The sequence below is a fragment of the Mangifera indica genome, chromosome 12 (assembly GCF_011075055.1).
Source record: "Mangifera indica cultivar Alphonso chromosome 12, CATAS_Mindica_2.1, whole genome shotgun sequence".
In the NCBI taxonomy this organism is placed as follows: Eukaryota; Viridiplantae; Streptophyta; class Magnoliopsida; order Sapindales; family Anacardiaceae; genus Mangifera; species Mangifera indica.
The window spans coordinates 1,950,755-1,963,934 of NC_058148.1; the positions used below are offsets into that span (position 1 = coordinate 1,950,755).

Consider the following 13,180-nt stretch of genomic DNA (forward strand, 5'->3'; position numbering starts at 1 on the left):
GATGGGTTTCTTTCATTGAGAAGTAAATACAATTTTCGAGGATAATTTTCTTTTTTTTTTATGGTCATCTTAGAAGGAAAGAAGCCTGATGAAAGAACGTAAACTATGGTTTTGGCAACCAAATTGGTTTAATCGAAAAACTGATGACCAATTTGGTAAAAAATTACTAGTTTTAGTGATTGAAATTGTTTTAAGTTGTATTTCAACTAGATTAATTACATTAGGTTTTAGTCCCAACATTATTCGGATATATATATATATATATATATATATATATATTAGTTTAGAGCTTTAACTGGATTAAGGCTCAATATGGTTATTAAAACATCTAGGTAAGCAAGAAAAAATAGAAATTCAAAGAAAATACAAAATTATGACAAAAATAAGTGATTTTTTTTTTCCTGTCAATCCATTTTGCCTTTTTGATATAATTTTTCTTACAAAGCAAATAATAAAATTCTAATAATAACAATTAATAATCATAAAAAAATATCCTCCTATACAAACTCTGTCAAAATCTTTGTCCCCTTCCAAGTCTCTCGGGACCCAAACTATCATCTCAAATCTAAATCTTCTTCACATCGATCTAGACAAGTTCCAAAATAAACAATTAAAATTGCTAGAATTAATGCAACTATCTATGGCTGTCTCTCAGTCCTCCGATAAATCACTCCATCAAAATAAGGTTTTTTTTTTTTTTTTTTATAGCATTAAACTTCAACATCCAAATCTGCAGAAATAATCACAACAATGTTTCTACCATCTCCTACAAATCAAACCCATGTCAAATTAAGATAACAAGAAATTTTTATTCGAGTCAAATTACCTTTTCTACATTTAATCAAGAGCTATTCCATTCAATAACCATTGTATAAAAAAAATAAACGTCAATTTTGAACGTATGTCATTTTTGGTTGCTTCCATTCAATAACCGTTTGAGGTAATTTACAAGTAATTTTCTTCATTTAGAAGTATTTGGATCCTCATCTCCATTGTCATCAGTGTGCTGATGTTGATGATGCTCCATTGGATTGTTTTGTTCAGAATTCATGTTTAAATTCCCTCTTGAGTATGCATTTAGAGCTGCCACCATTCCCAAATTTGAGTCTGACATTCCAAGGCCGAGATGTTGAGACGGCTGTTGCTGAATTAGCATTGAATTCAATTGTAATGGGCTTCCTCTTCCGTTTTGGAACTCGAGACTTCCCTGAAAATTGAATCTTGGCATGAAATGCAGAGGCGCTTGAAGGGTTGTGGTGGCAGATATTGGAGCTGCTACTGTTGCTGATTGAAATGGCCACATCTGAGCTTGCTGGGTTTGTTCTTGTTGTTCGGATGATCCAGTTCCGGAGATTCCTGCACCACCACCGCCTCCTCCGGTGGTCATCGGTAGCATCCAGAATGTGCCTCCGGTTGCAGTGGTGGGAGCAGGAGTGACTGCCCACATGGCTGTGGCGGGTAAAATATTCGATGAACGAAACAAAGTGTTTGAAGATTCTCCTCGATTTTTTGGTAATTGTAAACCGCTTCCACTTTTAAAGGCTTTGTTGATTGAAGACGATTCTCCGCCGCCGCCACTTTCACTTTGTGATTGATTACCTTCTTTAAACAAGTCCTCCCTAAACCGCTTCCTCATGTAATTCTCAGTACTCGTGTCTTCTCCTCCGCCGCCGCCGCCTTCTCCAGGTGGGAGTGCTTCCGCTATCTGATCAGCTGTCATCAGATGGTAGTGCTGTTGTGGACGATGTAACCGTAACAAAGCCGTCCCTTCTTCAAAGTAAGGATGATGAGTCAAAGCTAAAGGCACATGGAAAGAATGAGGAGCTGACTTTGAAGGCGGAGCTGAAAGATTAGATCCACTGCTCCTTAAAGAATTATTCAAAGTCGTGAAATTCGCTGGAATTGTGCCCGTTCCAGTTGCTGCAATTATAGCAGGCTCAGCTTTCTGCAGTAACCATTTAATGGTTTCGCCGTCCGATTTGTGCCCCAGTTCACGAGTCAGTTGAAAAACTCTCGCAGCACATGTCGCCGGCATTCTTATCCGCCGTCCTCGCCTGTCCACTTTCGTGTGACGATCTTTGGTGGAGCGTTTCACAGGTGGGTTCGTCGCTGATATGGTCGAGGTAGCAGCAGTTGAGGCAGCAAAAGTTGCTGCAGCTGTCGTGGTCGTAACAATGGTTAAATTTTGATTATTCTTGGAAGAATCGTTGACGGGAGTAGATCTGGTGGCGATGGCCAGGGAGGCGTCAACGGAGGATGATAAAGATGAGGAAGAAGATGAAGAAGGAGCTGAAACTGAAAGGCCAGCTTGGATGGAGATGGAGCCCATAAAAGGAGATGATCTGGGTGTGGTGGTGCCATCAAAAGAAGGGACCACAAGCTGAGCAGAAGAAGAAGAAGAGTGTTGTTGTTGAAGATGGTGGTGCCGATGAAGATGAGATTGATGGTGGGGCTCTGAACAAGAAGAATTATTGATGTTGTTGGATTGGTTATGGCTGCTGCTGCTGGTTTGTTGCAAACCTGTACGTTCCATTTGGTGGGTTTGTGGGCTAGTGACAAGCTTAACCTGAGAGACTTTCTGTCTATCTTAATTTTAAAAATAATTAATAATAATATATTTTATTTTCGCATACAAATATTTATAGAAAACAAAAAAACAAAAAAACAAAACCCAATTCTTGTTTGTTTGTGGGGGAAAGAAGAGAGAAAGAGTGATAATTTGGGTGGGACTGTTTGAGTTGTGATTATCTGTTGTCTCTCTTTTAAGGAAGACAAGAGAGCAAAAGAGAATAAATTGTGAAGGTGATAGAATAAACATAAAATAGGTCATATCAGGTCAAATTTGATATGATTTTTTTTTTCTTTAAGTTATGTCGTGCTAGTCAGCAGCATGATAAGACTTAGGGTACGACTCAAGTCCCCGAACCATGCTTTCACGAGTTCTTAGTAGACTAACTCTCATACTTTTTCATGTCAAAATGTCATATTATATATATTTTTCATTTTTAATTTTTTATGATTTCACAAGTCATGTCCTAAAACCCTTACACTCTTCATAATTTTGTGGATTGTACCGCTATAAGCGGTGTTAAAATCAAATAAGTTGGGTTATACCGCTATAAGCGGTGTTAAAATCAAACAAATTGGGTTGTGCCAAAAACGTACGTAGCTCTTTGACATCTCTAAGAGAGCGTTTGATTTGAATAATATTTGATTACTAAAATAGAAAGATTATCTTGAAGATATATTACTTAGAAGATTACTGGGTATAAATGATTACTATGTTTGATAAAATTTGATAGGTATAAATAATTATTGTGTTTGATTAAAGGTAATAAAATATTACTAGTAAAATATTTTACTTAGATGCCCTTGAATATAATTATTTTTAAATATTTTTATATTATTTTTCATATTAATTAAAAATAAATTTATTTTTATCTCAAAAAATTAATAAATAATAATTTTTCTATAATAAACTCAAGATTACCCTAGTAATCTTTAAATATCTAAGGTGAAGATGGTAATCAGATTATCACCTTTATTACCTATCACGTCAGTATTGGTAATAAAATATTATTGTAATATTTTATTACTAACAAACCAAATAAAAGAATAAAAAATAGATTCCCAAGGTAATCTTAAAAACCTTTAACCAAACGCACCCTAATAGTAGTTGAAGCAGGAGAAGAAAGGCAGCAGGTGGGGAACCTCTAATAGCGAGAAGTAAAAGGTTTTGTAGAAGTCTACTTGTGGGGTCTCATAAAAGGAGTGTTAAAAATTGGTCTTTGTTACAAACACAAAATCAATTCCATTTTTATTTCCTATTGTTTATTCATACTTCCTACTAGAGTAATTTTTTCTAGATTTATAAAAGGTATTGCTCAGTTAAAGGGGTCAAGTGTGGTTTTAACCTGAATTAGTAAATATATGCATTATTCACATATGAAATATATTCAAAAGAATTTTTGAATCCAAAATATATTAAACGCATATTTATGTTATTCCTATATTAAACACAAACTATACATCATATTTTACATTTGTCGTATTTTTGAATTTTTGGCTAAATTTAAAATACAAAATTGTCTCTTTTACTTTTAATTATTGACGAAAATGCCACTACCATTTAAAAAAAAAAAACTAACAACATTTCTTTCTTAATTCCTACTCTTAATTTTGCATTTTTCTCCTTTGTAGCCTGTATAAAGATTCACTATAATTTGAAATCTAAAATTCAAGTTGCTTAATTTGTTTGTTTTTTCCAACTGACCGATATATTACTTATTATATAAAAAATTTTGATTATGTATTATGTTATATTAGATTTAATAGTTAATTAAATACTTTATATTTGAATTGTTATATTAATTTTCAATAGAGAATTTATGAAAAGTACTAAAATTGTTATGATATTGTTATATTTTTAGAAACATATTATTGACAATGTGTCATATTAAATTTGTATATATACATTTTCTACTTTTCTTGTATATAAATTTTAGGGACGTTTTTTATAAACATATTTTTCATTGTTCGACGTATTATACCTGTATAATTCACACACATTTTTTTTTTCTGTTTTCGTATTTACTAACTAGGGTTTTGATCAATGGCCAAAAGACTTATTCCCAAACAAGATATGGTGAAATTCCAAAGTCATATCCTCAAATTTTTAAAAACTCAAATACCCACTCATGAGTCATTTTCTGTTAAAAATCTTAGTTAAGGTTAGAGGTAAAACTCTCATTTATTAAAAAATTCAAAAAATTAAAGTGCTATCACATTTTCCTCCCACAAGTTTAAAAACTTGCAATTTTCCCCCACCTAAAGTTTGAAAGATGATAACTTCTCCCCAGGATTTTTTTCTCTTTTCTTCGATGAGGATTGTCGTCTCTGACCATCGACCATCCTCTCTTCTAACTTATCTCTCCCTCCCAACCTCTCTTTGACTATCGATTGACAAAAATCATCTAGAAATTCAGACAAAAGTCGTCTAGAAGATTTCCATGATTGCATCCATGATTATTTGTCAATACGGTTGAATGGGTTGTTTGATATTGATATATGCATTTGTAATTAGAGGTGTGCATGATTTGATTTAAATTGCAAAATTAAATCGAATCGCTTAAAAATTATAATTTGTTTTGTAAAATAGTTTGGTTTTGATTGAAAATTTTACAAACCATTTTTTTTAGTCTGTATGATTTTCAAACTGAAGCAAATCATAAACTGTATTTTTTTAAAATACATATATAAACTATGTTTTAAATAATTTTTCAATAAACAATTAGGTATGCAACTTGTTTGTTTCATATTTATTTTGTTATTTTCTTTACATGTATATTTTGTTGTCTATGGCTCGCAAGTATACCAATCAATTAAGTAATATAAAAAGATATCGGTCCCATAGGGATTGGTTGTTGAGTACTAGTTCATTTTATAATTTAAATTAGTTAGAAAAATGAAATGCTATGGATGAAAATTGAATGAAAATTAATTAAAATGCAAACTAACTAAGTCGAAATTAATAAAAGGAAATAAACACTTAACAAATTAAAAGTGAAATATCAATATAAAGAAGCTTAGGGTTTATGATTTTACTATCAGTTACTCAAAAATCAGTAACGAATCCAATTAAAATCAATGATAAGATGAATTGTTTATTGTTGATTATCCTATTTTACCTAATTAGACATGTTAAAATTAAAAGTTTGCCTACTTTCATGGTACGATATTAATCAAAACCCATTAATTTTTATGACAATTAATTTACCCACAAAGTATTTATATTTATCTCTAAATAAAACCCTAGGTTTAGCAAAGAAGTGAACCAATTAGGTATATATTTCTTAATATCACACTCTTGTCTATACACAAGCATGGTATTGGGCTCTAACACCAAACAAGAAGTTAAAATCACAATTACTTAATCAAACATTCATTATCATTAATTAAAAATCAAAACCCATTATATAATCTTTGAAAATTTTTAGATTCATCATAAACCCTAGTAAAGGAAATTAGCTATTCATGGCTATAAAATTCAAACTACAAGATAAAGTTGAAGAGAGAGACATTTTGAATCAGTAAAAGAAGATCATAAGAAAGAAAAGAAAAATTCTAAGGTCTTCAAATCTTGATTCTTTTGGGTTTTCTATCTTTAATATTGGATCTTTACTCCTCTACTTATTTCTTAGAGTTTTCTCTCTTTAAAAATCTTTTGTGATGTATTTTGGTGATAGAAAAGTAGAGAAGATGTAACTTTCTTTTTATATCTGTCACTTAATCCTATTTTTTGTTTTTTTAAATATTATTTATGCCCATTAATTATGGGCACTAATTATGGCCATAAGACTACTCATAATTGCCCTCTATCTCTTGATATAAAGTTTTTCCATTTGTTCCTTTAAGCTTTTATTTTCGCTCCAAAAAGGCTTGAATGTCTTCAAAACATCTAAAAATATAATTAAAAGTGCAAAATAAGATCAAGCCATCAAAATTAAATAAAACTTAAAGAATTTGACAAAATGGATGAAAATTCACTTAAAAAAAACTATTATGACCTTATTTGTGTGTATTTCATACACACATCAATGTTGTATATATATTTCATATTTATTTTACATATTTATATTATATTTTAAAAACTATAATTCAATTAATTAAAATAAATTTTATATATAAGTAAATGATTTTAAAATATTTAAATTGTAATTTAAACTAGACCAAATCATATCTTTTCAGTTTGGGTTGGGTTGGTTTGAAATCTAAATTAGTTTGGTTTGGAAAATTTTCAAACCACTCTTTTTAATTTGATTTTAAAAAAACTCTCAAAGCACACTAAATCAAACCATGCACAACCCTATTTGTAGTTTATGACATTAAATGTTATTGATGATATTAGCAAGAAAAATTTCATACATACATACACACACACACACACACACACACATATATATATATGAGGTCAAACTCAATCCTTAAATGCTCTAGAGTTTTATTAATGAAGTGTCTAACCTCATGAAAGTGAGCGAGTAGTCATGCAAACAACATACAATGACTAAACATACTACTTATAAGCAAGTTGCTAAACATGTCATCTGCTTGTAAGTCCATTTATAATGTAGGTGAAAACTCTTCCATCCATATTTAGTATGTAGAAAGATTAGGCATCGACAATTTTTATAATCAGAGCATGGCATCATTATCTCCTACCCTACCATTATGAGATAATACTTATTAATGAAATTTATTATATGTTTAGATTCAATGTATGAGAATTTAGTTGTTTAATTACGTAATTTTGTCATTTCTCTTTAACTTATCATACAAATTCAAAATTGTATAAACACAGAGGGATAACAATTTGTGATATTTTGTTGTCAATATATCAATTTTACACTAAAAAAATAACTTAAAATTGGAGATAAGCTTACGAGTAGAAGCTTGAACCATTTTATATATACCTTTTTTTTTTGGGTAAATAAATGCGTATATTAAGGAAAAGAAGTAATGACCCTTTCAAAAAGGGACCCAAAAACAATCTAAACTCATCCTTCCTAATAGAGATGATAACCAAACATGCTAAGGTCAGGATAGTCTACACCAAAGAAACACTAGCTAAGAATACCTAAAGAGATATCCCCCTCTTTTTTTAAAAACCTATCAATATTTCTACTAAAGAAACAAGTTGGTGTTTTGATTAAGCCAAAATTAAGTTTAAAGCTATTAATTAATATTTAATGGGCTTATTAAATGCATGACATAAAATTCTTGTGACAGAAAGATGAACGAAATTTTATGCTTTCAATTTTTTAGATAGGACACCCGTCTCAAAATATGGGATGCTTGTCCCCTATAGGAACTGGTTCCTTTGCTAGTCTCATGTATGTCTTTGAAAGTTTGGAGCTCTCAGGAATTTTTACCAAATAGATAGGTACGCCAGTCCCTAATTAAAGGACATTTGTCCATGCTTGGAAGAAAACCATGTGATGCCCATTCTCTCTCTAATGCATTCAAAAGCTAATTTGGGATGGTCAATAAAGTCAACATGGTGGACACCCATTCTCTTGGCTATCCTCTACCTATCTTTTCGTGTCTAAAGCATTCTAGAATTTTGAAGGTGCAAGGCAGGACACCTATCCAGGTAAAAGGAATGTTGGTCCCTTAAATAACACATTTTAAAAATCTGACCATTGGACATCTGATTCAAATCTGTCAAAATCAAAATGTATAGGAGGATGTCCATCCCTCAATATAGGACGCCTATCTGGTCATGTTTTCAAGTCCAAAATATCATTTTTATAAGTCAATGACTACTAAAATAAATCCAACAAATCGTTCAAATCTTCAAGTTATATAAACAAGATGGATTGAAGTTAAAAGGGTTAGAGAACATATCCAAAGCATCCAAGCATCGTCATTTCAATCTCTAAGCTCTTAATCTCTCTTTAGAAACCTTAAACTCAAATCTTTAGCAAAAACTCTTGTACACATTAGTAAAATCAACCTATTATAGACATATACTACTTGAAATTCTTCTTTCAATTACACTTGGGTGAAATCCCATATCATTATTGTAAAAAGGCATAATCCTAATTCAACTAGTGTAATTCGAAAGTGATTCAAGTGGAAACTTTAAGGTGGTTACTTGAAGAAGTGGACATAAGAGGTTTGGGATGAAAAACTCTGAACCACTCTAAAACTCTTGAGCATCCTCTCAACCCTTCTCTTTTATTTTATGTTTTGTTTGATTATTTGATTGTTACTTGTGTAAAGTTGTTTAAAAATTTTATTTGACAAGTTTGTGATTTTTTAGGTAACATGCTTGTCTCTTGGTTTTCAAAGAAACAAAATTTGATGTCAACATCTAGTACGAAAGTCGAATACATTTCCGTGGCTAGTTATTGTGCACAACTCTTATAAATGAAACAACAACCTATGGATTTTAGTTTGAAATGAAAAACATCCCAATATTTTATGACAATACAAGTGCCATTCATGATAGAGATCAAGGTGCTAATCAAGTGCAACAAAGCAAGTATTCCCAAGATCCTTTACAAGGAATCAGTGGTTTAATGACTAGAGCAAGGACAAAAAAGATGAAAGAGGTTTTACAAGGCTTAATCATAGAGATGCATGACAAAGAGGTTGTTCTAGAAGTTTCCAATGCCACACCAAGGATAATCACTTACCTTTATGTGCAAGATAATGGACAAGACTTAGAACTTGAAGAATAAAGCTTGGAGTCTATGATATAATTTCGGGCCACAAGGCCCAAGCTAAAGAAAGGCTTAAATAAAATGATTTGGAGTTTTGGGTTGTTAGATTTTAAGTTAAGGCTAAATATACATGTGAAAGACTTAACTTCTTGGGTTTATTTGGGCTTGTAGGTTGGCCCATGTCTTGATATATTAGCTAGGGTTTTTACTTTGACTTTTATGCCTAGGATTATGATGATTACATGCCTATATTAAGGCTACAACTATGAAAAACGAAAATGGACATATCATTAATAATTTTGAGGTATTTTCAACAAACTTTGCTTGTCTCCTTGTGTTCTTGGAAGAATACATCGTCTTGACTTATCAAAGTATTGATTAACCTTTCTAGCGTCTTAAGATTGGGGTTTTAAGGACTTAGTTTTTTTAGGGTTCTAATCTGATTGATCAAATTTGTTTTTTAGCTTTTCTAGGGTGTGCATAACGAATTGATTCAAGGGTTCCTAGGGCAAGTCTCCTAGCGGGTTCTTTATCATTTGGTACCAGAGCCTTGGTTCTAGAAACAGGTTTGCATCTCTTTTATCTATCTTTGTTTAGTACTTTTCTTTGTGCCTTATTCATTCCTTGTGTTCCTTTTTGCTTAGTTCTTCTTGTCTATGCTAATCACCTTTTTGATCTTGAAGTCATATTAATTTTGTTTGTGTTTGATTTGATTAGGTATTAAAAAAAAGAAAAATCAGATTAAAAAAAAAAAAAAGAGAACCAAAGAAAAAACGAAAAAAAGAAAAAAGAAAAAGATGTTGTATTTGAGTTAAGTAGTGCATCTTGATTCTTGCCATCTATTAGTACAATTACACTCTGACTATAATTCTTTTCAAGCATCAAGAGGATATCTCAAAATTATAAGTTTCATATTCCTATTTGAATTATTCATAAGAAGATCTTCTTTCTTTCTTTTTTTGGATTTGGCTAGTTGACTAATTCAAAGCAAGCTATATATTTCTTTTGGTTAGGAATTCTTTTTCTGAATTATATAACAGTTGTCCTACTACATTAATTAGTCCTAATCCTCATCAAATAAGGAATTCTTGTGTCTCAATTATTTCAATTTCATGCTCCATATTCTACTTAGCCTATTCCGATTCAATTGTGCATATATAAAATTATTTTTGCTTCATTTTGCTCTGCTCCTTAAGTCTTTGCATTTTAGTGATTTCTTTTACATGTATTTTTCTTCCTTTTGGAGTTTTCTTATTTTCTTAGCTCCGTTAATTAATTTTTTATTTTATTTACCGTTTGCCTTAACTAAGTTTTTAAAGTTCTAATTTTGAGACTTGCCACCATCTAATTGATTGCTCCTTGTGATTTGTTGATCTTGATTCTTTTAAGAACATAAAAGGGGTTAACTTAAATGGAAAAAAAAAATAGTGGTGAGATCATCATCGAGAACAGAGTGAAACACGAGTGATAATAATCTAGTTTAAGTGCAAACATGTGAGAGAGTGTGTGAGGGACAAATTTCTTTTAATTACTAACGTGCTTTGCAGGTTGTAAACATGAGTAGTGAAGGAGACGACACAATATAGACATGAAGTTTTGGATAAAGGCTGTTACCAAGCAATTTAAGCTAATAAATGAAAGGCTAGATGATTTGCAATCACCTAGCAAATCCAAATCTTCTAGGAGACATGTGATTGAAGAAGAGGAAGAGGAAGAATCGGATTATGAAGAATTAGGCTCAAGAAAAGGCAAGAAGGCTATTTCCAAAAGAGATAGCAATTTGGGCAGCATAAAAATGAAAATTCTAGCATTTCAAGGGAAGAATGATCCTGAGCTTTGTTTAGAGTGGGAAAGAAAGGTTGAGCATGTATTCGATTGCCTTAATTATTCCAAGGAGAAGAAAGTAATGATCATGCAAGTATTTGGTGGGACCAATTAGTGATAAATAGAAAGAGGAACGGTGAGAGGCCAATTCGTTCATGGGAAAAGATGAAGTTGGTAATGCGTAAGAGATTTATACCTAGCCACTACTACAGAGACTTATATAGGAAGTTGCAAGGGCTAGTTCAAAGGTCCATGAGTGTGGAGGACTATTACAAGGAGATAGAGATAGCTATGATTAGAGCTAATATAGAGGAAGACCGAGAGGCCACCATGGTAAGGTTTATTGGTGGCTTGAACAAGGAGATTGTCGATGTGGTGGATTTGCAACACTATTTGGAGATGGAGGAGTTATTGCACAAGGCTATCAAGGTAAAAAAACAAATCAAGACCAAAGGGTCCAAATCTGGTTCGACCTCTAGTTCTACATGGAAGACAACTTGGAAAGACACCAAATCAGCCTCAAGGCCAAAAGAAGATGCAAAGCTAAAAGATTCGGTTGTTGTTTCTAAAGGTAAAGCCGAAACCAAATCTTCTTTTAAATCTTGTGCTATTAAGTGCTTTAGGTGTCAAGGGCATGGACATATTGCATCTCAATGTCCAAATATAACAGCTATGATTATGTTAGAGAATGGTGATATAGAAAGTGTTAGTTCAAGTGATAATGACATGCCACCATTGGAGGATTGTTTTAATGTTAAAGATGAAGAACCCTTTCATGGAGATATATTGGTTGCAAGGCAAGTACCAAATATTCAGCCTAAGGATAATAATAATGAGGAGCAATGTGAGCACATTTTCCATATAAGATGCCACGTTAAAGACAAGGTATGTAGCATGATTATTGATAGTGGAAGTTATACTAATGTTGCTAGTACTTTATTGGTAGATAAACTTAATCTGGAAACCTTCAAGCATCCTAACTTATATAAGTTGCAATGATTGAATGAGTGTGGAGAAATTAGAGTAACCAAGCAAGTTTGAGATGCCTTCTCCATCGACAAGTACAAGGATAAGGCTCTTTGTGATATGGCACCAATGCACGCTGGTCATATACTTCTCGGCCGACCATGGCAGTTTGATAGGAAAGTTACTCATGATGGCTACAAGAATAGATACTTTTTTGAATTTAATAATTGGATTGTTATATTAACTCTTCTCAAACCTTTTGAAGCATATGAGGATTAGATTAAGATAGCAAGAGAGTGCCAAATGAGAGAAGAACAAATGAGAGAACAAGAGGAAAAGAAAAAGAAAGAGAGTGATAGGTTAAAAGAAAAGAGAAGAAGTGAGGCCGAGAGGAAAAATTCAAATGAAAAGAGTGAGGTTGAGTAAATATTAACTCATAATATATGATCTAATCAAAATTATAATTAACAACATGCAATGATTCAATCATTTAAGTATAAATGGCATAATGTATATTATTCAAATATTCATAATATTTATTTTAGGTAACATTTACTTGACACTAGACCATGACAATTTTCACACTCAATCAACATTAAGTGTTAGTTGACCTTGTGTACCTTTATCAACTTATACACTCAATCATATTAGTGCAAGTTGATACTTGTACAAAATGTTTTATTCAATTAATGCATTTAATCTCATTAATGCAAGATGATTCTTATATACAACCTTTCATTCAACTAATGCATCTAATCTTATTAATGTAAATTGATTCTTGTGCACAACTCTTCATTCAATTAAAATGAACAAAATCATGTACATTATCTTATGACTCATATACATCCATTACCATTCAAAACAACATGCAAGTACTTTCATCATGCATTATATTCTTTTAGAGTATATGCAATTATATACATTAATCATATACATCATAATTTTCACCCAAATGTCTTAATCAACATTAAAACATCATTTAACATGTCCAAATATGAACTTAAAAAATAATCCAGAATTTTTTATGAACAATTTCAACATATATATACAAATATATTAACGTATCTCCATACATCAAACTTTCTTATGCGTATACTATACATGCATGTCCTTAATTCATGCTTTTTATGCACAATACACAAAATTAGCATGAATTTTGCAGTGTA

The 13,180-nt window shown here is 31.7% G+C and overlaps 1 protein-coding gene across 1 annotated transcript; it reads right to left on the bottom strand.

Moving 5' to 3' along the window:
* Positions 1-807: 807 nt before the first annotated feature.
* On the bottom strand, positions 808-2,565 carry LOC123193530 (transcription factor TCP8-like). The gene has a single exon (XM_044606559.1). It carries the CDS (start codon positions 2,531-2,533, stop codon positions 962-964), a length of 1,572 nt encoding a protein of 523 aa, XP_044462494.1. The 5' UTR covers positions 2,534-2,565; the 3' UTR covers positions 808-961.
* Between the last annotated feature and the right edge of the window lie 10,615 nt (positions 2,566-13,180).

Bases quoted from the DNA above. Each gene is read 5' to 3' on its own strand.
- LOC123193530 (XM_044606559.1), bottom strand. From the start codon at position 2,533: ATGGAACGTACAGGTTTGCAACAAACCAGCAGCAGCAGCCATAACCAA.